The sequence below is a fragment of the Aethalodelphis obliquidens genome, unplaced genomic scaffold, assembly GCF_003676395.1.
Source record: "Aethalodelphis obliquidens isolate GAN/ISIS:26980383/991018 unplaced genomic scaffold, ASM367639v1 scaffold1, whole genome shotgun sequence".
In the NCBI taxonomy this organism is placed as follows: domain Eukaryota; kingdom Metazoa; phylum Chordata; class Mammalia; order Artiodactyla; family Delphinidae; genus Aethalodelphis; species Aethalodelphis obliquidens.
In genome coordinates, this window is record NW_020837945.1 from 2849122 (window position 1) to 2875470 (window position 26349).

General features: G+C 54.8%; 1 protein-coding gene across 5 annotated transcripts in view; it reads right to left on the minus strand.

Annotated features, from left to right (window-relative positions):
* Positions 1–9062: 9062 nt before the first annotated feature.
* The window catches only part of PKNOX1 (PBX/knotted 1 homeobox 1), a 49771-nt gene continuing 32484 nt past the window's right edge, over positions 9063–26349 (minus strand). For 2 of the 5 annotated variants that reach the window (XM_027086083.1, XM_027086047.1), the window contains 5 exons: positions 26214–26311; positions 20630–20758; positions 16904–16980; positions 14583–14755; positions 9721–12243 (listed from right to left, as the gene is read on the minus strand). In XM_027086083.1, coding sequence (XP_026941884.1) covers positions 12032–12243; positions 14583–14755; positions 16904–16980; positions 20630–20758; positions 26214–26311 — 689 coding nt within the window. In that variant the 3' untranslated portion in view covers positions 9721–12031. Of the gene's footprint in view, positions 12244–14582; positions 14756–16903; positions 16981–20629; positions 20759–26213; positions 26312–26349 lie in introns of all 5 variants that reach the window. The other 3 variants (XM_027086136.1, XM_027086289.1, XM_027086207.1) reach the window with 3 other exon arrangements.

Sequence of the window (26349 nt, forward strand, 5' to 3'; positions counted from 1 at the left end):
CTGCAGGGTCCGGCCGGCATGCAGAGGGCAGTGCCGTCCCACCCACTGGTGACAGCAGCGTGGCCCCCTCCCCATCCCTGGTGTGACCAGCCATGGGTGGGTGGCCAGCCTGAGCCTGGCCCTCCCACTTCGTGGCCATCAGTCAGGCCCCCCTGACAGTTTCCCTTCTGCCGAACAAGCCGCGGGCTGTGCCGGTTGCAGCAGGAGCCCTGAGCAGGGACATGTCCCCTCCACCGCCGCCAGGGATGGCTGGGTTTTCATCCCGCCCTCATTCTCCCTCAAGCTGAGCGCACAGTGGGTTCCAGAACCCTTCCCGCTTCCCGGAGCCAAGCCAGCTGGAGAAAGAAGCAGCTGTTCTCCGTGGCGGTCTCGGTAGTGCTGGGAAGACTCCTGCCCCCATTAATAGAGCTCTTCAGCTTGAAATACTGTCAGCAGCCCCACGCTCCTTAGGAGACGTGCCTCCACGTGCGCACAGAGACCTGCAGGCTCACAGCGAGGCTCTTCTTTATCTACCAAATCGGTCAGCATTAGAGAGGAAGCAGTGGGAGGTGCTGGGCATCCCTGCCCACCCGGCGTGGGCCTCCACCAGCTCCCGATGAGGGCAGATCAAACCGGGACAACCCCCGGGGAGGGCGGCTTGAGAGCAGGAGCCTTAGAATCCTCCCTCATTCACTCACTCGCTCACCAGATAGCCACTGAGGTCCCACCACTGATCAGGCACCGGGGCCTCCCTGCTCGTGGGAAGAATCAAAGAAGAAATAAAACAACTGCAAAGGTGATCTGTGCCACCAGGAAAAAGCAAGAGACCTATGGACGATGGATAAAAAGCGCCGTCTATGCACGCGGTAGAATAGTATTGGGCCTCGAAAAGGGGCATCTGACACACGCCACAACGTGGATGAGCCTGCGGGACATTACGCCGAGTGACATCAGCTGGTCACAGAAGGACAGGTACTGTACGGTTCCTAACTCACAGAGGTCCCTAGAGGAGTCAGATTCATAGGGACAGAAAGTGAGAATAGTTGGGGCCCGGGGCTGGCGGGGGGCAGTGACAGGGAGCGAGTGTTTAACGGGGACAGAGTTTCCGTTTGGGAGGATGAAATAAACTGTGCACTTAAAAATAGTGAAGATGGGCTTCCCTGGTGGCGCAGTGGTTGAGAGTCCGCCTGCCGATGCAGGGGACACGGGTTCGTGCCCCGGTCCAGGAAGATCCCACATGCCGCGGAGCGGCTAGGCCCGTGAGCCAGGGCTGCTGAGCCTGCACATCCGGAGCCTGTGCTCTGAAACTGGAGAGGCCGCAACAGTGAGAGGCCCGTGTACCACAAAAAAAAAAAAAAAAAAAAAAGTTAAGATGGTACATGTTACGATATGTGTATTTTACTACAATTTTTAAAAAATTTATTTAATTAATTTATTTTTGGCTGCTTTGGGTCTTCGTTGCTGCGTGCGGGCTTTCTCTAGTTGTGGCAAGTGGGGGCTACTCTTCATTGCAGTGCACGGGCTTCTCATTGTGGTGGCTTCTCTTGTTGCAGAGCATGGGCTCTAGCCGCGCAGGCTTCAGTGGTCGTGTCGCGTGGGCTCTAGAGTGCGGGCTCTAGAGCACAGGCTCAGTAATTGTGGCTCGCAGGCTCAGTAATTGTGGCTCACGGGCTCAGTAGTTGTGGCTTGCAGGCTCTAGAGTGCAGGCTCAGTAGTTGTGGCTCATAGACTCAGTAGGTGTGGCACACAGGCTCAGTAGTTGTGGCTTGTGGGCTCTAGAGCGTGGGCTCGGTAGTTGTGGCACATGGGCTCAGGAGTTGTGGCTCACAGACTCAGTAGTTGTGGCTCGTGGGCTCTACAGCGTGGGCTCAGTAGTTGTGGCTTGCGGGCTCAGTTGTGGCATGTGAGCTCAGTAGCTGTGGCTTGCAGGCTCTAGAGCACAGGCTCAGTAGTTGTGGCTCGCAGGCTCTAGAGCAGAGGCTCAGTAGTTGTGGCTCATGGGCTCAGTAGTTGTGGCTCAGGCTCAGTAGTTGTGGCACATGGGCTCAGTAATTGTGGCTTGCAGGCTCTAGAGCACAGGCTCAGTAGTTGTGGCTCAGGGCTCAGTAGTTGTGGCTCATGAGCTCTGTAGTTGTGGCATGCGGGCTCAGTAGTTGTGGCTCATGGGCTCTAGAGCGCAGGCACAGCAGTTGTGGTGCACAGTCTCAGCTGCTCCGCGACATGTGGGATCTTCCCGGACCAGGGCTTGAAGCCGTGTCCCCTGCGTTGGCAGGTGGATTCTTCACCACCACGCCACCAGGGAGGCCCTCACCGCAATTTTAAAAAGAAAGAAAAAGCAAGGAAAGGGTTGAAGATCTCTGGGAGGCAGAGTGGCCGCGTTTCCCAACAGACTGGCAGGGCTGCGCGGTGGACAGCAGGGGAAGAGCCCAGCAAGCTGAAGGTACAGAAGGTGCAAAGGCCCTGGGGCAGGAGATGCTCTCCAAGTCAGGGCATGGGCCGAGGACCAGGCGCGCAGCGGGAGCAGGTTCAGGGCCGAGTCAGAGGGCAGCCCCGCAGCTGAGGTGGCCCGTCGCTTCTGGCTCGGTGCTCTGCTTCCTGCAGGAGCACGTCTGCCCTGGTCTGAGCCATGCACCCACCAGAGGCTGGCTCTGGTGGAGTTCACGTCGGCTCTTTGGTGAACGGAAGCCCCGTGCGGCATGCGTGTGCCGGTGCTCTGGACACGGCAAGTCCACGGTGTGCAGAGGTCTCGCCGAGCATCTCCTGATGCGGTTCTTACAGCAGAGGCCATGAAACCACGAGAACAGAGGAGGGGTCCAGGCCGGCAGGCGTCGTCAGAGCTGCATCGCCAGCTCCTCCTCAACCCTTTACCACAGGGGTCCCCAACCCCTGGGGGCCGCGGCCTGTTAGGAACCGGGCCGCACAGCAGGAGGTGAGCAGCGGGCATTCAGGCAAAGCTTCACTGCTGCTCCCTGCCGCCGGCATCACCACCTAGACCATCCCCCACCCCACATCAGTGGGAAAACTGTCTTCCACGAAATCGGTCCCTGGTGCCAAAAAGGTTGGGGACCGCTGCTTTACCAGAATGGCCGGGAGGACAGCAGGGGAGCAGAGAGGGAGGTCGGGCCGTGAGCAGGGAGAGACAGCCCGGCATCTGGGAGCTGGGGAGAGCCAGTGGGTGTGATGAGGTCGGCTCTGCATGAAGGCTGGCCCTGCCTCAGAGACTGCCCCCCGCCCGGGGTCCCTAAAAGCTGGCCGTGGAACTGGAGCTTTGCCCAGACGGCTCAGTGTGCCCCCCGGGGTCCCCTGGGCAGGATGCTCGCGTGGGCTCTGCCAGTGGACACACCTCCCTCGAGTCCAGGATCCCCACCCTTGAGTCACCATGGCAAGGCGGGCGGGCGGCGTGCCTTTGGGAGTCGATCTCCTCAGAACTTTTTAAGTTCTCTAATTTTTTTGAAATTTAAAATTAAGTGAGCATCTCAGTATTGTGTAATAATAAATACATGTCAGCTATTTTTAACTGGGTGGGTAGAATTGTAGAGTGCAGTATTTTGGAGCACGTATTTACTTGAAGGTTTACAACTTGAAAGAAAGGGGGAGATGGACGAACCACGTGTGCCACTGGAAGACTATGGGAACCGTCAAAGGCCAGTTGATGAGCCCCGAGGGAACGAACACACCCCGAAGGGGGGCAGCTGGGGAGGAGACGAGGAAGTGCTGCGGGACCATCAGATCTACCCCCTCCACGTGTGACGCTGCAGCAAGGGGAACACGATGCAGGGTGGCCCCCGCGGAGGCACCGCGTCCCCTTGCTTCCCGGCCGGGGTCTTGCGGGAGCCCCCAAGGCAGGACAGGAGGAGGAAGCCGGGGTCCTGGACGCTGCTGAGGGGCTCCCCCAGCCCCCAGCCCCTCCCTACAGCCATGAGGTTGGAGATGGGGGCGGCAGTGACTCCCCCACCCGGGGAGGGGCCTTGGCTCGGGCAAGCCCTTGGTGCCTACGTCCCCGGCCGGGCACGTGACCTCGCGGGACGGGCAGCCCGCAGCCCCAGTTGCTGCGGCTGCCCCTGCAGGACATGGAGCCTCCTGGGCAAGGCAGGCACTGGGGGGTCCGCGGAGGGCGGCCACGTGCGCATTTGTGCAGCCGTTGGCGGTTCGAGAACACGCATCATCGCTTCAGAAACGCAGCGGCACTTAATCGCCAGGACGCGCAGGCTGCTCGTTACAGACGGGCCATAATTTAAACAAGGCCCTAAAGCCTCCGTCCTAGGGACACCTGATTTGCCGCTGGCGCGTTTCTTGTGCGTTTTAGCGACAGGACTGGTCTCTCTGCAGTCTATGGCTCAGCCTTCTCATGGACGCCTCCGGCTCCCGTGATCTAGCCCAGCCATGTCCCCCGGTGGGACCGGGCCGGCCCACGTGGGGATGGCCACATCCACCTCCTCCATCAGGTCAGGAGTGTCCCAGGCAGGCCCGACCTCCTGCAGCCCCAGGGCTCTCAGCAGGCAGGGTTGAGTTACAAGCACACCAGTCGGGAGGGAGCGGGTGGGAAGCTGAGCCCCTCGCTGCACAGCCCCGGATGCCTGTCCTCGCTGAAGACACCACCGCAGGGCCAAACGTAAGCTCCGCACCCTGGACAAGGCAGGTGACTGGCTGGAGGGCGGCGTCCCTGGCAAGATGGGCCCTTCGAGCCCCTCTCAGTGCCTCTCCTCGGGCCCAGTATCCAAGTGGGGGGAAGGTTAGTGACTGGATCCAGACCAGCATCAAAATCGACGCGGCTCACTCTCTTCTCCTGGGTCCAGTGCCTGACGTGGTGAAGGAGAAGGGGCACCGCGAAGGCAGGGCACCGCGGAGCGCTGGCACCGGGGCTGCCCAGGTAGGCACCCCCAGCAGCATCGGGCAACGACGACATCTACCTGCTCACACTTCCCACGTCTAGCAGCTGCCCCACCTCCCAGCGCAGCTCCCAGCGTCTGCGAGGCCACCCGCCCGTGCGTGGCAGGAGGCTGATGCCGTGGCTGGAACCTCTGCACGTGGCCTGGGCTTCCTTACAAGGGCACACGTCCTGAGTGGTACAGCGCCAACAGGACGCTGTCCACTTTTGTTCTAACCTCAGTCACCAGCGTCACAGACACGCATCCTGCCTGACGGCAAGGCGGAGGAGCCAGACCTCAGCCAGTTTCTAGAGAAGGGGACTTGCTCGACGGACAAAGTTCTAGAAGAGCACATGGGCCTGGAAAGACTGCTGTGCCACTGCGGGGAAATTAACCTGTGGAGACCCCAAGGCTTGCCGCGAACCAGCATTGCCTGGCAAAGAAGCAAGACGGGAACGGCTTTAGGTCGCTCAACAGTAAGGTGGGAGGCGACCGAACAGCCCCTTCAATTCCCCATAAAAACAGTCTCTAGGCACAGTTCTTCCCACTCCCGATTCCCATTTTTAATTCCTGACCTGCGGTGCAGAGAGCTCGTTGTGCACTCCGACCCTGTCTGGACAAGGCCCCACCTCATCTGAGACGGGCTCATCCTCAGGACCCACTCCTAATGCCTGCCCTCCCCGCTCCCTCCCAGGCATCCTCCCTGGGACCTTCAGAAAGATATGTATCCTTGAAAAACAGCGTTTCGTACATTTCCCATGTGCCTAAATGGTGAAACAGGTCTGGTTCCACTTCCTTTTTCTCCACTCAAACCGATCGTAAAATCTTGTTTTCAGTAATCATTTTGGGGCCCCAGTTCCATTTTGGATGTAGAGGCCATGAGAACACTTCGCAGCCTATCAAGGAGAAAAAGTGGATAATCTACATCTTTAATGCTGCTTGAGCTCAGAGAGCTGCGGTTGCAAGGCGAGCAGGTGACTGAATCCGAAAGAGGGACAAGCCCCCCAAGGCGGGAGGCGGGGTTGCAGGCTGGTTCCCCTTTGGCAAAGCCGGCAGCCCAGCTGCAAAGGGCACCGCCTCGGCCGGCGAGCGTTCTCTCCCCCGTGTGCCGGGGAGCAGGGCAGGGGCTGGAGACCTCCCCCACACCCCCAGCCCGGTGCCCCGGGGGAGCAAACGCCACCCACCACCCTGACCCTCCCCTCCTTCGAAGCAAAGCCTTAATCCAGCGGTGGAGGGACAACCCCCCGACCCCACCCAGGTGAAGGCTGCTGCTTCTGGGGAGGAGCAGGGAGCCTCTCAGCCCCGCCCCAGGGACACGCCCCCAAACCCCGAACCACACCCAGACGCGAGGCAGAGGCTGCGGCAGAGGCGGGAGGGGGCAGGATGGCTGGAAAGGCTGACCCCTGGGCCCCAGGACGCAGGACCTGCCTGCGACCGAGCCTGGACTAGGAGAACACCTGCCTCCACCTGGGGGGCGGGGCGGGGGGGGGAACAAAGCAGAGAGACACGCCCCCCCCGCCCCCGCCCCCGGCAGTGGGCAGGCAGAAAGCTGGAGGCCGGGCAGGAACACGGACGGAGGCCACGAAAGCAGCGACCAAACTAAACCCCAAACCCAGCACGAGGGCCCAACAGACGGACTCAGCCCCGCACCGCGAGCCTGCCGCTGGCTGCACCCACTTCCGCGCGAGGCCTCTCGGCTTTGGTCTCTGCCCTTCTACAAAAAGTGTCCGGCATTCGGCCACGTAGCATGAGACACGCGGCGAAGAGAAGACAACCCCTCGTCCTCAGAACCAGCCCCGAGAGTGTCCTCGTGCCGCCCGTCGCTGTCCGAGCCCGGACCGCACGGCCGCTCCACTCGGCAGGGACCCCCAGGGCGCTTCCCTGACTCCTGCCGCCACGGACAGCACGGCCGCGGGCACCTCTGCAGGTCCTCACGTGACCCTGCAGAGGAATTCTGGCAGAGCCTGTAGGACCAGAGTCCAGCTCCATCTCCTCGGGGACGGCCATCCCGGTGACGCTCCCACACTCCGTGCCACCTTCCGAACCGTTGCCGGGCAAGGGGCAGAGTCTCCTCGTGGTCTTGGTTTAGTCTGGTGGCGGTGAGGCCCAGAACGTCTTCACGTGCTTGTTGGCTGCGCGGGTTTTCCCTTCAGTGAACTGACTGACGATCCTCTGCCCTGTTCTTTTGATTTCCGAGAATCCTCCCTTTACCCTCAATATGAACTCCTTGCCAGCTTTGGATGCTAACAAGGAAAGCGAGGGAGCCGCGCTTCTCCCCGAGTGTCGCCCGTCGGCGGTCCGGGCTGCCGCCCTTTTGCTTTGGCCGCATCCCCCAGGCCTCGTCCTCTGACTCGTGCATTCGGCCTCGTAGGTCCTCCTCGCCCTGTGGTAATGACGGTGAGCTCCTCCATTAGCTTCCGCTGGCTTCGTGGCCACCAGCCCTGGGAGCCTGGGGCCCCGCCCCTCGTCCCCACACTCTGCTCCTCCTGGAAACACCCCTTCCTTGGCTTCTCTGGCTTATGCCCGGGAGCACTTCCTGCAGCTCCAGGGCTGTCCTCCTGCAACAGAACTCTCTGGCTGGAAAACTCAGGTCTACACTCAGAGCATAAACTACAAAGGGCTTCACCACTTACTTGGATTGACTGCAGTGTTAATATCAAAAAAAAAAACAAAACAAAACTGAGTTAACATAAAGCAAAATATTTTTTAAATATACCTGATTTTTTTCTCCCAACCATTTTCTAAAATTGTGTAAGCAACTAGAGCCATCAACATCACTAAAATGTTCCTTTTCAAAGACACTGGGATAAAAGAATTCCTGATTTATCCCTGTATGTTAAAGCCATTATTGGCTTTTATAGGGTGCTCTCTTGGGTTCGTTTAAACAGTGATATAAAAAAATGGAAACATCTGTGCGAGAAATGCCTTCTCAATACTATTTGTATGTAAAATACTTACCAAATTATTTCATTAAGCAACACTAACTAGTCCTTTATAGACTAACAAGGAAGAGCTGGAAGAGATCTTGCTGAGCTGAGATGGCCCTGGACCCTCCTCTGCAGAGGCCGGGCCTGGGCTGGGGGTCAGTGTGATGAGCGGAGCAGGCTCCCAGCCGTGGGCGGAAGTGCCCGCCCCCTAGGCCAGCATTCATTAAGTGATTAAGCTATGGCTCTACTGTTTTGCAAATTTTAGTTTTAAAATGGTCCGGAGACCTTAGGTCTTAGTGAAAATAAGAGGATCTGTTTGTAAAAGGGCAAAACTAGCTTGTGCTAAGAATTTCTTAAGAGTGTGTATAACACAGCACGTGGGCTAAACATAATACATACATTATTCAGGACATCTCCTAATGCAACAAGATGCAAAAACACTGGGTATTTGGTCCAAATTCAGTTCTTATTTTCACGATTTGCTAGCTCATTACTTATTCACTCACCTCTCTCTAGGTAGAATTTTATTCATCAAATATTACCTTGAGCTAGACCAAATCTTATAAACCAATTTCTTCCTTTGATAAACCAACTTCTTCCCATTTACAAATGAAGCCCTTGAAGCCCAGAGGGGCCCAGGGCTGAGCCAAGGTCTCACCTGGTGAAATTTCACGCCTACCCTCTCACCTCTGACCTCAAAAGAGTTGGAGAGAGAGGAGGGTGACTCCCTTTTTCTGTCAAATGGATCCGAACAATGTCTTGGAGCAACACATTTCATAGCTGTCACTCCTCATTCCAGCCAAGTTCACGATTTCAGATGCACTTTACAAAATCACTTAAGTCTGCTGACTTTAGCTTGTAAGTATAAACGGTTTGGGAGTTAAAACTCTCTGACAGTGTTGCAGTGGACACCCCCCTTCAGTATGTCCGGGAACTGCTCTGGCGGGTAATGTGACAACGTGAACCATCAAAGGCAATACCTTACGAATGAATCATTTTCTCATTACTATCAAAGTAATTAGACTTGTGGCGAACTACGATAAAAAACAAGTAAAAACTTTCCAGTTTTTCTCCTGGAAAACCAATGACGACCTGAAGAAACTTAGAAAAGATTCTTGAAAATGTAACCGGGCCCGAACGTGCCAGGGCGGTGCGGCCCTCATTTTAAGGATGCGCGGGGCTCACCGCGGACCCCGAGCGCCACCAGCAAACACGCCAACATCTGAACGTTGTTCTCAAAATGGAAAAGCAGCTGCGGTGACACGGACTCTAGAAAATAAAACGTCCATGAAGCATGTTTCTGTTTTTAATTTTTTTGCTTTGATAGATCAGTTGCTTCACAAAAATCCCTTTCAAAGACAGCCATCCGAGAAAACAACTGTTACAGTATTCACATGTAAAGATTGTCAGTTCACAGACCAAACAACGGAAACGGGAGGACGGCGGAGTTATTCCTGTCCCTAACTGCCAGAGGTGGGCCGTTCTCACCTTCCGGGGATGTCTGAGCTTGTCTAAAAGAAAAAGTGCTCCAACACTTTGTCGCCCAGGTAAGAGTCGGGTCACGGGCAGGTTATGCAGAGATGACTCCCGGGACCCTCGGGGCTGAGGTTCCAGCATCAGGGCTCTGTGGTCTGTGAGCGAGCTGGGGCCGGGGCCCATCTCACTTTGCATGCTGGATAAATGCTTACACTGTCTTATTTCTGGAATCAAGACACGGAAAGCTCCGTTAGTGCAGCAGCTGGAGCGTGGCCAGGGCACGGACCAGCCATCCGCTACCGGCTCGCAAGCTGAGCAGCAGGTAACACACCGCGCTTAACCTGGGTCTCAAACCACCGTCAAAAGCATCCTTCACAGGGAAAGAATTTAACAAAAGCAAAGTCAAGGTCGAATTTGTTCATTTAAAATGAAAGCTCAACGGGTCGTGCTCTCACAGATGCTCTCAAAAATCCGAGGGCTGGAAAACGGGTATTTATTAGGGACCAAGTGACCACCAATACGCCGGGCAGCGGTTAACAGTCTGCCTGTCGGGTTGTTTCAGATCCCCTTGGTTACTCAGGGGAAGGGCTTAAAGGAACCTCAGGCTGTGTCCAGAGCGCCCTCTCTCGAGTGGGCTTCATCCTTGTCCTCTGACAGTGGCGAGCAGCACGCAGACTTCGGCTGGAGGGAGTGTGGCCGAGACCCCGGGCACCGACGGCTGGACCCCCACGCGGCCCCGTGTGAGCACTGCCGTGGCCTGTGCAGCATGCATCCCGGGACAGGATTTCTGCTGCAGGGAAACGGGGACCTGGAGCGACCACCTGCCCCTGTCACTGATCTGAGCCCAAGGGCAGAGGGATGGGGGGGCGCGCGGGGGGTGGGGGGGGAGGCGAAGGGAGGGAGGTGGGAGGGAGGGGCTGGCCGGTTTCCACAGGGCCTCGTCTTAAATTCTAACTTCGTTGGACTTCAAATGATCTTTTAAACTGGTGTAGACTTGACTTAAAATATTTGAAATTGTTTACAAATGAGGGACGCAATAGCTGCTTTATAATGTTATTTTCTCCCCCAAAAGAGTCGAGAATCAAGTTTTTCTTTTAAACCTCCTGAAATATTTTAAAAGAAATTCCTGTGTGTTTCTTGCTTCCTTCTGAGTTACCTAGGAAGTGCTCTCCTATGAGTAACTTTAATTATTAATAATTTCGGGGGGGAAAGTCAGTTCCAGAAAACAACGTGCACCAGCTCAGAATACCCCCATGTAGCCTTGGTCCACAACCAGTTACTGTCACTGCTTCTCAGGAGCTGACGACCTTCCCGACCGTAAGACTGTCCTTGAGAAGTGCGCTGAGCTTGACGGTAACACGAAGATTTCCTCCGTGAAACCAGGGCCTCTGCTTCCTCTCTGAGGAAGAGCCCCACTTGAAAGCAAACCAACAGAAACAAATCAAAACCCAAGGAAACAAACCCAGTCTGCTCTGCGGTTCGTCTGGTCACCAGGAACCGAAGTCCCAACACTACTCCAGATCTGATGTGATCGAGTCAGAGGGAAGGACCACGTGCAGGAGAGAACACCGACCCAGGACCAGCGTGAGACGCGGCGGCAGGAGGGCCACCGTCACCCCGTCCTCCAGGCCCCACTCGTTCCCGTCCCGCAGGGGATGTTTGTTAATCGTGTAACAAAGCCGAGGGCTTGCTCTTTACCCCGGCTCTGAGCCAGCGGGATAGAGGACACTTCATATTAGTTTATCATAAACATTCTACACGTAACATATGGCTGACTAAAAAATTCTAAAACAACACCCAGCTAACATGGTACACTAACCATTTAACTGTGGTCAAATTTAAATTAGACTGAAATATGTCAGTAAGAGCTTTGAACTGACCACTGGCTACCATTTCTTAACTTACCTAAGCTCTACTTAGCAAGTACCTTTAGATGTTTGTTTAAGATAAGTGTAGGATGCAATCTGAGCATGTACGGACAGACTAAAATTTGAAGATATCAAACCTTCATTAAATAGGTGTTTCTTTTATAGGAGTAAATGTAAATTGCTACCCTGGGATAGCAGAGAGCCATGGAACGCTAGCTAACTTTGGGCAGGTTCGTCAAATTTGGTCAATTCAGAACATTCCAAATTGAGACAGTAAGCAGGTACTGTTTCTCCTCTAGAAATTTTATCCTCGATATAGTCATAATCCAATTCATAACGAATTTATAAAAATAGCTTTTTATCCAATAATTGCAGCAAGGTAAAAATAGGAGTTTCTTTTCACATACAGCAAATGACACAGGCTCACGGAACCACATTAGACTCGCCATACATTCGCCGCCAGGTCGCACGCGGTTTATTGCTGTGTGCTGTCATCCGCCTCACACCGGCAGTTTTCAGGGCCAGAAGCTGCTTCCTAATCCACGGGCTCCGTCAATAAACCAGCCCACTGAGACCTGCCTTCACCACAGAGCTAAATTAAAACTGCATGATTTTCTAAAAATGGCAGCACTATTCCTTAATCTAGTCGGGGGTTCAGGGGGCGGGGGAGGGGGTCTGTCATTCATCATACTTTTAGCGTTAAACCTTGAAAGAATTTCCTTAAAAACACGCACACACACGCACACACACGCACACACACACCTTGAAAGAAGTCGCTGCACCAGCAAAGACGCCCTGGAAGCTTACTAGGAAATACAAAAGTGCACTCTTCTATGCCTACATATAAAACATATTAGAAATAAAACTGTGTAAAATGTTTGCTGTGCCAACTATAAAAGGCGGGGCGGCGGCCCTACTGCAGGGAGTCGCTGTTCTCCAGCACCAGCCCGCCCAGGTGGCCGGGCGCCAGCGCCGCCCCGCCGTCCCCCGTGCTGTCCACCGAGTCGTCCTCGCTCTGCTCGGCCATCATCACCTGCTGTACCGCCAGCGTGGCCCCGTCCGACGACAGGGACTGCAGGCTGTCCACGTTCATGCCCACGGGCGCGGTGATGGTCACGACGGCTCCTGCGGCACAAGGCGGCTGTCACCACACCATCGGCGCTCGGACGCCAACTGTTACCCCTCGACCTGTGGGGCCGGGCTGCCTGACCTCCCGCGAAGCCCCCTGCCCATTCCTGGGACCATCCGCAGGGAGTTAAGGACCCGTGTCTCTAGGATGGGCCCCAGACCCTGCGCGGCTAAGCTCTCAGTCTACAGAGGGTCCGAGGGTCAGGACGGTAAAGGGCACAGACGCCCGGGGTGCAGAGCGAGTGCCACACAGAGGACAAGAGACCCAGGACACGGGGGAGAGGCCTCGAGACAACAAAGCGGGGAGACGGGGTGGGAGGACTGGGTCAGAGGAAGGCAGGCCGGTCTGAGACGGAGACGGAGAACCTGCGACACGCGTTCCTGCTCCCCCAGCCACCAGCGGAGGGGGGAGAGCACCAAGGGCCCGCGAGCGGGACGCCGATGAGACACGCTGGGCCGAGGACGGCGCTGCGCTAGGGAACCCCACATGGTGGGTCACACGTGCCCGTCCATAAAAATCTGCACAGCACCAGCGGGGGAAGAAAGCAAGAAGGGGTCATCTGGGGTTTACGTAATTCACGCGGCGTTACGCTTAGGGAACGTCTAAAAACGATTCATTCACGCATTCATTCCTGTCTGTGCACAGACCACGGCATCAGACACGCACTGGGAGCCTCCACGGGAAACTGGTACTAAGGGTTGTCTCTGGAGAAGATAAGAAGCCAGGGTGGAGGAAAGGTTACTTCTCCCTGGATATCCTTGCCTGAAGTTCTTCCCCAGTGGATAGGTATTGCCTTTTCCAGGAGCGGGGCAAGGGAGGGGGAGAGAGAGAGGAAAAAAACCTTTCTAACTAATCCTTGAATTAAAAAGGAAAACAAAAATGGAAGATACAAATGATTTAAGTACGAAGGTAAAACCACTGCCTATCAAAACCCAAATAAAGAAGCCAAGGCTTTACAGGCACATCCCGTGAGGGGCCCCTTCCGAGCCCAGGGCCAGCCCGGCTCTGGGACACCCTGAGCATCGGCAGAGGACAGATGAGTGCATGTGCGCAGGAAACAACCGAGGCCAGGAAGAGAATCAGCCCCAAAGATCACAGAGCACAGTGTCCAGAGCTGGCAGAGCTGGACTGGACACACCCTGGAGCACAGGCCCTGGGCCGGGCACTGACAGGTCTTGCCTCTGTCGAGGGGGAAAAGCAGGCCAGGACCCAGCACTGCTGGGACCACCAGGCAAGAACCAATTGCAAAAGCAAAGCCCAAGAGGATCAGAGAGTGCCCAGTAACCTGACCGCTAGAACATAGCTCAGGAAGAGCCGGAGCGATACGGAAACACCCATCCCCCGATAAGGTCACACCCACAATGTCTGGCCTCTAGTCAAAGATTACCAGGCACGCAAACAGGCAGGAAAACAGCCCATAATGAGAATTCAGTCACCAGAAACGAGCCCAGAGCTGACAGATGTTACAAGTAGCAGAGGAGGTCATCCAAACAGTTACTGGCGACTGTGTGCTGTTTGTTCCAAACTTCAGTAGACCGTGAAAGATACGAAAGCTCCCATGGAGCTTCTAGACAATGCCCAACATGAAAAACACAGGGATGGGATTAGCGGAAGATTAAACATCACAGAGCACAAGACTGGGGAAGCTTAAGAATAGAAACAGAGAAACTATCCAGGATGAAACAGAGAAGAAGAATCCAAAATCCTGGAGAAAGCAGCAGTAACTGTGTGAGTTGTAACGCCCTATCACAGGGGCAACTGCAGCCCCTGGGGGAGGGGAGCTCAGAAAATATATTTGAAGAAATAATAGCCCCAAAGTTTCCCAACTGAGTAACAGTAAACTGCTGAGCGGAAAACGTAAGAGGAGAACGAGAAGGTAAGAATGTGATAATAACACAACTTATTACATTTAAAAATACACACACACAACCATCTTAAGTGTGAGGAACTCACGCACACAGAAGATGCTCGTCAACTAAACACAGAAGGAGCGGCCCGTGATGAGGGGACGCGGGTCAGAGGGAAGAGAAAAGCTGGATGAGGGCCGCAGGGACAGAAAGGGTGAAGCGCCAGGCAGTGAGCGCACGACACGTCCACTCGCTGCACCGAAGCAGGAGGGACAGAAAGAGGCGGGAGGGACCTCGGGGGACTGGCCTGGGACCCGGCTCTCCCGGGCACACCTGCACCCCTAACAAGCACCAGGCCCAGCGCTCTCTCATGGTCAGATGCAGAACGACCACGGCCTGCCCTTGGTTCACAGCCTCACACACCCCCAGCCCCCAGGACAGCGGCCGCCCACCGGCTGCGAGGGCACAGGCCCGGGCCCGGTCCCCACCTTCGGACACGGTCAGCTCGCTGGCGGCTGGCTGTGCGGCTCCTGAGGCGATGGAATCGGGCCAAAACCTCTGGACGGGTCTGTTCTGAGCAGTTTTCTTCTTTGTTTTTGGAGTTTCTGAGCAACTAGAATCCAACATCGGCTGCAGGATGCGTCTTCTCGCATTGATGAACCTGCGAGCAGGAAACAGGTCAAAACGGCCCTTCTGAGGCCGCCCAGGGCAGTCACAGGCCCGCCTGGCGAGCCACACGAGCAGGAACACGTATTCCCTGTTAGAAGCAGCACTCAGTGACGACACGCTATTATCTAAATGCCCAGAGAACACGGCTGCTTTTAAAGTGATCCATCTGAATACAGACCAGCTCTTCCATGGGGCCTTTCCTCCACTTTAACCGACGTTTCCCTGTCGGTGAAACTGCTATTCATAATGACACTGATGATACTGTCAACGTTGTGAATGTGGCATGATTTTCTCCGAGGAAGAGAAAGGTCAAAGCAGCAAAACTACATGCCCTGCAGTCGTGACGCCCGAGGACTCGCAGGCTGTGCGTCTCCTATCTGGGGGTCCCACCCGGCCGAGCCCTGAGTGTGGACAGATGTCCGGCTCTGAGGTTGCCTAACTTCAAAGTCCTAAGATTCAAAAACACCTACAATTGCACTAGGACATATTCTAATAATACAAATGACCGGGCTGGCGCCTCAGAGCTTCGTTCAGCGTCGATCTCTGGTCCCTGCAGCTGAGCGTGAGCTGGACTCCCCGGAAGCTCACCGCCGACCCCAGCGCCACCTGGGAAGGGACACCCGCTGCTACCTTTCAATCTGTCTCTTTATCCATCTTTGTCAAAGCTGCTACGAGGCAGAGGCATAAGCTAACGATGAGTGTTGTCCAATCCCGCTCCAAGATATAATTTTTGCAAATATAAAAGGAAAGAAAGTCAGAAGAGGTAAAAATAGCTTCAAATATTAACTAAAAGACTTTAGAAAGTTTAGAATTTATAAAAGTCATGTTTTAAACGGTGATGAATTTCAAAATTAAAAGTTGAGGTCAAACCTTCTAGATAAGACAATTCTCTTAAGACAGCAGAGGAGCAACTTAGGGAAGGGCAGGGAGCCCACGAATGAGGAACAAATAGCGAGGAGAAGGCTGATTGGCGACAAACACATCAGAACATCCAGAGCCGCACCTCTGCGTCTCTCATCCCTCAATCCATCCATCACTAAACCAGACACAGTCTCTACGTGGGGCCGCATGAAAATAACGGAGAACATGCTAAGACATTACAAAACTCACAGCCACACAGTACTCGAAACCTTTGAACTCTTGTTAACACTCTATCTAAAAGGTCTAACAGGAGCTAATTCAACGGGTATGGTCTATTACGGCTAGCTAAGTAAAAAGTACTGGCCCAAGTGCAAGATACTGGAAACACCTGATGCAACGCCAAAGCATACCTCCTGCATACACAACTGCCCAAAACGGAAGAATTTATCATTTATATTGGAACTCACCTGACCTTCAAGTTTAAATTTTAACAGTTAAAATGAAAAGATAACAATGTTTACAAGTGGTAGAATCTGTATTTCCTTTTCTTTTACGCGAGCCAATTTCATTAACCTGAAATCAATTCCTACATCTGAATAAGAAGTAAATAAAAATGAGGCCAATGACTGCCAAGCAGAACGCAAGTGCACACCCAGACCTCAACGCCGCTCAGTGATGTGAGCGCCTCTTGTGTGAGGGGAAACCATCACGGTCAGGGTCCAAGTGTCCACACTGCCATGTGACACAAGAAGCAGAACAGGGTGTTTCATAAAGAAACGCTTCCCTCTCAGGACCCTGAGGCCTCCTGTGGGGCAGGACCACCGCGCGGCCGGCCGGCCATGGGACTCCCTCCCCCAGTCACTGCTGAACAAGTGACACGGGTTTCAAAAGGTGTGAGGGGTGCGGAGGGGCCACCAGGGGTGAGGGGAACTCACCTCGGCCGTCCACCGCCCAGAGGAGCTCGTCCACAGAAACGTGGTGTTTGTGAGTGGAGGCTGGGGTGAGGGGCGCTGGCTAATGCCCTGGAGAAACCCATTTCTAATCGAGGGAGGGGGATGTCGGCCAAAGGCCCTTAGTGGGGTACTGAGCATTGAAAATTTAAGGTGGAAGTGTGTGATTTACGCTTACCTGGCTGCCACCGATTCCAGACTCTGATAACACAGGAATGCTAGTTAAAAGAACTCATGTACTTCAACCGAAATTTACTACCTATTGGCGTGAGGCCTGCAGGCGCTCCGCCGTGCGGACGGCACCGTTTCGGAAAGCAGGGGCAGCTTACCAGTTGTTCACCTGGAGTAGCGTCAAATTTGTCTGAGCAGCAATCTGTTTTTTCTCATCTTCTGTCGGGTAGGGATGCTGAAAATAAAAAGAAGGGTCACCGTGAGCTCCAGCTTTTAAAAAGGAACTCAAGATCATCCTGGTGAAACAGAAGCACACAAACAATCGTTAGTAAAAACCGGCGTCAAGGGTGCTTGCAGCTAAAACCTAACTTCAGTCTCATCATGTTTTCCAGAAATGCCTAAAACAAATGAAGCCTTTCTCCCAGCAGCCCAAGAACACAGGTGTTGCAGCAGCTAGTGAAAGCCCAGGCAGAGGTGTGACGCAGACAGGAGTCCGCACACTCAAAGGCCACGGTGAAGGGAAGGGCGCGGGGCACGCAGAGGGGCTCCTGGGCTGCACCAGCTGCTGCTCTAAGCACCCGACACAACCTATGGCTTTTGTATCAACGTTACAGGTGTAATTCAAGGACCATAAACCGCATCCATTTAAAGCAGATAAATGGCTGAGTTTCGACCCACAGCAAGACAGAGCGCGCAGGTCACCCCTGTACATCCTACGGAGATTCACTGATTCCTCACGGACACAGAGCTGCCGCCACCTTGATGTTACGATGAGGAAACTGAGCAGGGCAGTGCACACCCTCCCCGCATCCTGGGCCGGCTGAACAAGAGGAGGCAGGAAGCGGATGGGGCTGCTCCAGGCCGTCACATTCAGGCGACACGTTTCCGTCACGGGGAGCGCCAGCACGAGCTGACACGGATGCACAGGTGTCACCTACGGCGTCACTAGACTCGTGTGTGCGGCTGGCAGAGAACCGAACTGAGGGCTGGGGACGGGGTGTCTGCTATTTACTCTTCCTTTCACGTATGACCGAAATATTTCACTCAGAAAAAGCCAGAAGTATAATAAATACAGACACACCTAGGAAATACTGCAGGTTCAGTTCCAGACCACCTCAGTAAAGAGAATATTGCGATAAAGCGAGTCACGAATTTTTGTGTTTCCAAAAATGTTATATAAAAGTTATGTTTAGGCTCTACTGTAGTCCATGAAGTGTGCAGTAACATTACATCTAATAGAACAATGTACATACCTTATTTTAAAATACTTTATTGCTAAAAAATGCTAACCATATCTGAGCCTTCTTGCAAAAGTCACATCACAGATGACTGAGCACAGATCATATCAAATAATAATGGAAAAGTTTGAAATATTGAGAGAATTACCAAAATGTGACACAGAGATATGAAGTAAGCAAACGCTGCTGGAAACAATGGCACCGACAGATGTGACCACGCAGGGCTGCCACAACCTTCAGTTTGTGAAAAACGAACATCTGAGAAGCACAATACAGTGCAGTACGCTTGTACCAAAATCCACAGACGTACCGGAGGAAAACAATTTCTATCTGCAGTAATAAACAACTTCTCCAAGGTCGGTTACCATCTGCCTGTAGAAACCAGTACGACATTCACTCTAAAATGTGCATGCACTGAAGGCCCTTATTTTGCACCGAGCAGGACCCCAGGGAGTGACTGGCACCCACAAAGTAAGGAGGTGGGGGTCTCTTTTGCTTTTTAAGCGAACACTCCGTGTGTCCGGAAGGGCACTATGCCTTCTGGGATATATAACCACATTTATCTCAACAGCAGTGGTCCCACTCCTCACACTAACCCACAGTGACTCACTTTCATTCTATAGGTGAGCATCTGGCCCCAAGGGAGAGTTTATGGAAACAGAAATATTGTTCTTGCCCTTTAAAAAGCTCGTAAAATAGGGGCTTCCCTGGTGGCGCAGTGGTTGAGAGTCTGCCTGCCGATGCGGGGGACACAGGTTCGTGCCCCGGTCCGGGAAGATCCCACATGCCGCGGAGCAGCTGGGCCCGTGAGCCATGGCTGCTGAGCCTGCGCGTCCGGAGCCTGTGCTCTGCAACGGGAGAGGCCACAGCAGTGAGAGGCCCGCGTACCGCAAAAAAAAAAGGCTCGTAAAATAAAAAGGGGGCAGGAAGCAAGTACACAAACCAGAAAACAAAACAAAACAAAACAAAAAACCCACCAAAACAGTAACGAGTGCTGCCTAGAGTGTCAGGAAAACTACAAGGAAAGGACAGTATTTCAGAGAAATGAGGTCAAGAAGAAGACACAGGAAATGCTTCATAGGGAAAAAAAAAGGCATTTTAATTGAACCTCTGAGCAGGGTCTATTTTAGAAATGATTAAAACATTAAAGGAAACTTAACAGGAAAATAGCCAATTCCATCACTTACTTGTGTTGTAGTCCAATCACTACATTACAGACACATTTACCGGTTGTAATACAATGTATTTAGAAACATGTACGTTCTACTTTTTCACTTACGTCCACGTACCTACAGCTTCCTAGTGCTTTTGGCCCTCGCTTACCGTGTTAACTCGCTGTACAACCTTCCTAACGCGCACACCAACCCATTTCCCATTATGGCAGCAAACAGCACTGTAACATTCTGTCCCTAAACGTCTCCACTGCGCGTGACCCTCGCTAGGACCAGCTTCTAGGCGGGGTCGCACTGCCGATGACGACCGCGTTCTCCCGCGGCACGTGAGCCGCCCCCTCCGGGCCGGGGCACAGCCCGCAGAGCCCAGCTCCGGGCAGAGGAAGGGGTCTCAGCAGCGACCAGGGCCAAACCCCAGGGGGACTGGAGGCAACAGCCGGGTGAGGACGGAGGCGGGCGCCCAGGCACGGACGCGGCCGCAGCCCGGGCGGGGGGCGCCCCCAGGGGCAAAGGGGCGCTGCGGAGACCCGAGGGCACCACGGCGCACGGGGTGGAGGCGGGAAGGCCGGGGCAGTGAGGACGCGGCCGCAGCGGGTGACGGCAGCGCTGACGCCCAGGCGCAGGTCCGGGCCGACCAGCTCAGCCCTCAGGAGCGGCCGGGCCGGGGCTGCGGATGGACAGGTCCGCGGAAAGGGGTTTCTCCCTCCCGGCCCTCCAGACCCTCTGGACCTCCGCATCCACCCGCACGCCGCCTGGGCCCCTCCCTCCGCCCGCACAGGCCGTAACCCAGCGGTGCGCCCACCTTCCCACCTCCATCCTACCGCGCCCCCCGGGGCCAGCCCGGTCCTTCCCAACACAGCAGCAGCGAGAAGGCTGTCACTCCTGGAAGCTACTCGCGGTCACACCCTCCCCCGAGGTCGGGGGCGTGGGGACTGGGTTCAGGCGGGGAACCAGCCAGCCTTCCCCAGAAATCGGTGGGCAAGCGTGCACCCTGAGACAGGACGGCTTCAGGGGGACGTGCCAAGGTCCCGGTGAGGAAAGGGGGCATGCAGCCTAAGGCACACCAAGCTCCCCTTCACGGTCACGGCCACGTGCCGCCCCTCCGTCCACAAGCTCGACTCCTCATCTCCCTCCCAAATCCCACGTATCAAACATCGCTACTTTCCAAGGTTTTGCCCCAGAGCACCTCTTCTCCGCCCACTTCTCTCATCAACCTCACCTCCCCGCAGGCACCCTCCACGGGCAGTTTCTCTCGCGGGCGCGTACCGTTAACAGCAGCTGAACTTACTCCCTGTCACCAGCTTTTGGGTAACCCTCCCTTCTGTCCTGTGCTCGACCCATCAGGGACAGTCAACAGAACACCGATTCTTAAACCCAGGCCTACCAGCCCACATAAGTCCATTTTTTCTAGAAAATCAGCCAGAAAGAAAGCATCACGGAGGTCTGGCTAGTTGCAGAGCACGTGTGTCCTCACCCCGATGTGCTGGAAGAGCCAGGACCTCATCACATTGGTGGCGTGCTTCGGCAGGACCCCCCTCTTGTTCTTAGATGAACCGTCATCTTGATGCAAGATGCTGAGATCCTGGTTTAACTGTAACTGAAGCTTTTAAACAATTGAAAAATAACGTTAGAAAGCATAGAAAATGATGACATATCCAAGTAGCTTATGAGTGCAGGTGTAGAGAATAACCAAGGATCTTACAGCTACGTGTCTTATTTACAGGAAAGGCATAAACACGGGGACCCTGTAGGGCTGATTTTCCGAGGATGTGGCCCCTCGCGTTGTAACCCTTTACACTCGCATCTCAGCCGCGCAGGGGCCCCCTGTCTGGCGATGCAGGTGGGACGGGCACCGAGAAGCCCCGAGTGTCCCACCCTGCACGCAGCCGAGCCCCGCCCTCGCACACACTTGTCCTCAGCTTGTCTCCTCTGGCGACAGATGAGACAACAGCCCATTTCCTGGCCTGGAGCAGGATTCAAGCAACCAACAAGGATGGACAGGGAAGCTGGAAGGGCCACTAACTAGAGGAGCCCGGCCAGGAGAGAAAGAAACACACAAAGTGCGGACAGAGCGACCACAGAGCAGAGGGGCCAAGGCGATGACCTCTGCCCAGACGGCTCCACGGCCACTCAAGACACTGCCCCCCTCACCCTGAGAAGAGCCTGAGATACAGCCTGTTCATTCCATCTCGGAAGGAGAGGACACGTGTGTAAGTCCCCTTAGATGAGCGTCCGTCCACTCACACAAACACGAGGAAAGAGCATCATGCCCCAGGCGTCCAGCCAGGGGCTGCAGAGATGGTGCCAGTGGCATTCATCCCCCAGACCAGGGAGAAAACCAACACCCCGCGCTGGGGCCTCCACACAGACACATCGGGACCTCTCCACTGTGATCCATGCTTTACCTTAGAACTTCTGTGTGACCACCTAGAGGGGTGGGACAGGGAGGGTGGGAGGGAGGGAGGCTCAAGACGGAGGAGATATGGGGGTACGTGTGTGCATACAACAGAAACTAACATAGCATTGTGAAGCAACTGCATTCCAATAAAGATGTACTAAAAAAAAAGGAAAAATCAATAAATAAGCATCAACTTCTGTAGGTCAGTTTCAGTATAATACAGTCATAAACATCATTTACAGGACTTGGAAGTTTATTTTGGAGAGGTATCTATTATTTGTTCTTCCTCCAGATTTACATCATTTTGGATAATTCTTTAAAAGACTGAACACCAGCATCTAAACAGACAGAATTTATGACTTAAAGGAGACATTACAACCACTAACTAAAATTTCTTAAAACCTAAGATTATTACTAAGGGCATAACTGTTTTCTGGAATGCATGTGTTTGTTCATTAAAGGACTGAACAGTATTTTTTTTTAAAGATTGATTAATTTTTGGCTGTGTTGGGTCTTAGTTGAGGCACGAGGGATCTTTCGTTGCAGCGCTCGGGCTTCTCTCTAGTTGTGGTGCGCAGGCTCCAGGGTGCGTGGGCTCTGTAGTTTGCGGCACACAGCCTCTCTAGTTGAGATGCGTGAGCTCAGTAGTTGTGGAGCGCAGGCTTAGTTGCCCCGCGGCATGTGGGATCTTAGTTCCCCGACCAGGGACCGGACCCGCGTCCCCTGCACTGGAAAGCAGATTCTCTACCACTGGACCGCCGGGGAAGCCCCGAGGACTGAACAGTATTAAGCAAATGCCTGTATGCTCACACTTGTGTGCAACAGGAAAAAGAATGAAAAATGGGCTTTTAAAACTAGTTCCACTAGGGCCAAAATGGAACCTGTCTGCTGTGTTTGCCACAATTCAATACATGACCTTCTTCATGCAATGTGACATGTATTTCAGTTTCAGTGTTGCTTTTTTTGTGCAGGGTTAAAACAAATGTGGACTCATGAACAGGGAAAGTGACAGCTGGCCACATGACTCGACCGCACAGATGCCACCAAGGGGGCCTGGGGAGGCCAACGAAGCCGAGGGTCTGCGGGGGGACCGGCCAACCGGCCCCCTGCCCTCCAGCAAAGCCGAGCCTGCGCGTGGCAGGGGGATTTAAAGCCGAGGAAACTGGGTGAAAACCCATTTAAGAAGCAGCGGGGCCCCCATACCACTCCCCATCATTCTCTGCGGGTGACTGATCTGCCCCCAGCCCTGCAGAGACTCGGGGTCTCTTTCCCAAAGAAACAGACCAGAGGCTGAAGACAGAGCATAGCTGGAGGGTGGGAGGAGGGGCGAGGCCAGAACGAGGGTGAAGAAGATCTGCACACAAGGTGGGAGACCCCGCCCACTCCTGCCCCTGCAACTATGCTTCCGCCCCAAGCAAGAGATCAGAGTCCTGCTCCGGGGAAATGAAGGAAGAAAAGGCTGAGGGAGCGCCGAATTTGGAGGCCAGGCCACAGAGGAGCCGGCCCGCCAAAGCGCAGCACCTGACGAGCACCAAAGAGCATTCCAGTGCCTCGTGTTTACATTTAGAAGGACAGCCAACTGCCCCCAAACACCTGAACGCCTCCATCACAAAAAGCCAACGGCAAAGCAAATGAATGGTATGACGTGCGGGAAACAGGGCAAGTGCAGAAAGCAAAGCACGTGCCAACCATCCGTGAACCAAGGGCAGGAGAGCACAGTGGGCAAATAGGAGCCTCAGAAGTTACAACCACACTGAAATGTAACACCTAACAGATGCGTTGGAAGATAAAAGGCAAGTTCTCGAAAGTAGATAGAAAGTAGACAATGGGGATACAAATATAAAACTACAGAAAAGTCAAGAGACTCGGTTCAGAAGGTCTAGCGTCCGGTCAGTAAGGGCTCTGGAAGGAGAGAATGTGCAGGTTGGGGGCGGGGGCGGGGCTGTCACAGAAAGTTCAGGAAAATGTCCCAGCCTCAAGGACACGAGGTCCCTGGCAGTGCCCAGCGCAGCCGACAAACAAGACCCGCGCCAAAAACTCAGGGGAAAGAGACGCATCTGACAGAGGAGAAAACACCGAAGACGGGAAAGCGGAGCTCACGCTGACCTTCTCGAAGGCAGCGCGGCTGCTAGAACACACTGACGGCGCCCGGGGAGCCCCTTCCCGACCTGGAATCGTACATGCAAACCAACTGCGTGTCAAGGATGAGACCAAGTCACTTCTAGGTTTGCTAAGTCCCAACACGAGGCACCTCCCACACACGTTTTCTCCGCAAGTTCTCGAAGGGGCAGTGAAGCCTAGAAAGTAGAAGACGTGGGCTCGCGGGGAAGGGGCTCCTCAGGGTGACGCGCCGGATGCCCGACGCGCGACGCCCGGCCGAGGTGGAGACCAGGAGGCCGAGAGCCCCGAGGCCACGTGGCCCCGACCAGCTACCTGACAGGGACACCGAAAGCATGCTAGGCATCCGTGAGGATTCAGCCGCCGACGTCATGGAAACTGTGCGGGGGTGGGTGGGGGGGAGAACCCAGCTGCTACCTCGGGCAGCGTGATCACGGTTACACACGCAGCTCAGCAGAAACCAGCATTTACACGCTCGTGAGGATGTTCACAATGAAAACGCATCAGCTGCACTGTGTCTACATGGACGGCATCCTGGCCAGGGAGGGGACGGGAGAGAGCACAGCCCCCAGCAGGACAGAAAGCCCAAGCTACAGGTTGGACGGGTGAGTTAGGGGAGGGGATTTTATTTCAAACACGGAGGGAACAGCAGAAGCAATGGCCAGGAGGCTTGAAAGCGGTCACCCAAGGGGAGCGAAGGTGAGGGTGGGGGCTGCTGTGAGTCTGGTCCAGGCCTCTCAGCAACGCGGGCACAGGGCGACCTGATACCAGAGAGTCAAGCATCACTGTAAATCGTGAAAAGGAGGCGAAAACTTGTCACACGTCAGACAACAGCACAACCCCGACCCATACGAATAACGGTTTTGTACAAATAAGACTATCCCGGGAAAGGGGAGCAGGGTGGGGCGAGGAGAAATCAGTGGAATCTCACTGCCCTGGCTACTTCTTATTTTCTCAGAAAAAAATGCTTTTAAATGAGTATGTACTGTGAGCACAACGGGGGACCCTTCTGTAGAGGTGGCGCAGCCCAGGAAGAGCGCCCGGCTCCTCCGTGTGACCGGCGCCAGGTCAGAAAACGCCCCCGTGGCCAATGCGCCTGGCGCGGGGAGGGGCCGGCCACCGCCATGCACCGTCAGAGACAACCACGCGCTTTCTTGCCCTCCAGTTTCTAGAACACAGAAGCCGTCACTGCTGAGGGACTCACCCTAACTACCTGCAGCCCAGCAAGAACCCAGACGTCGGCCAAATGAGAAGGAAAAACGCGCGGAGTGACCACAACAGCTCTGCAGGATCACGTACCTACATGCGTGGGCTCCCTGGTCACAGAAGGCCCCAGCCGGGCCCCAGCCGGTCTATTTACTCTTCTGTGAAACCCCCCGCCCGCCCTGCGCGGGGCTTGTCTCTCCAGCTCCCCAGCCCTGCCGCCCTGCAAGGGACAGACACCGGGGCTGTGACGGGGAAGGGACAAGTGCAGGGTGGGCTGCGGGGTCACTGAGGACCAGAGCAGAGGCGGCTCCTGGCCAGCAGCCTCAGGGAGCAGGGGCTCCGCGGACGTCACCCAAACTCTGCACGTCTGCTATGTAAACTTGGTGAAATTCTTCCTTAAACAGCAGAACAAATGAGCCTCCACTGTACCAGTAAGCACTGGACTTCACAGTGTTTCCTTCCGCTAAAAACAGTTCACTGTGAGGCCAGGAAACGCTCTGAAAACCAGCTTTCTGTTCCCAGCCACTGTAAATGGAAAACTTCAGGCACGGCGGGCTGGCCGGGGATGGCGGGCCGGCGCTGGGTGGCTGGGCCTGGGGGCCACCTCGTGTCCTGGCCTCAGGTGTGCCCAGGCGGCCCCTGCCCCAGGCCCTCTCACACCTGCTTCTGATTTAAGAAAACACTGACATCCCCAAGGCCAGGCCTCAAAGTGGTTAACGAGGATGTACAAAGCATCTGTGCAGGCCAAAGACAAAGAATAACATAAAGAATGAATCAATGGTCTTCAGTAAGAACTGATGGCGAAAACACTGCTTCTGATTTAAACCTAGCTAAGTGTAAGACATTAAAAAAATGTGTGTGTATATCCCTAGAACGTAGAGGGGACTGGTCTCGCGTTACCACAAAGGCACAGGGAGGGTAAGACGACCCCCAGGTCGGGGCACGTCACGGCACTGCCAGCGCTGGCGTTCTGCCGGCCCAAGCCCACCCCCTCAGCTGGAGGCCTGGGTCGGGGTGAACGTCCGGGGGTCCGGGCAGGGTGCGTCTACGCAGCCTCCGCCCTGCTGAAGCGGAGACAACCACACAGCCCCGTGTTAGACGGGACAGCAGTGGCCCCTCGCGGGGAGGGACCTTTTCCTCCTTCCTTAGGCTTCTCTGAACTCTGCAACAATGTGGAAGATGAACCGTGAAGAAAACGCACGACACCGACATTCAGGTTAACTGGAGACTGCCCGCATGGCCTTCACGCCGAGGGGACGGCTGGAGCCCGGGCCGCCTGTGCCCCTGTCCCTGTGCTAACACACCCCCAAGCACCCCGCGGGGCCAGCTCACGGACCTGGGAGTTCTGGATCCGGATCGTGCCGGGCGACAGCGCCTGTGTCACCACCTGGCCTTGGGGAGTGACGACTGTGACCGGCTGATAGACTGTGCCCCCTAGAAAGGAACACGAAAAGCTGAATCACTCTCCAGTC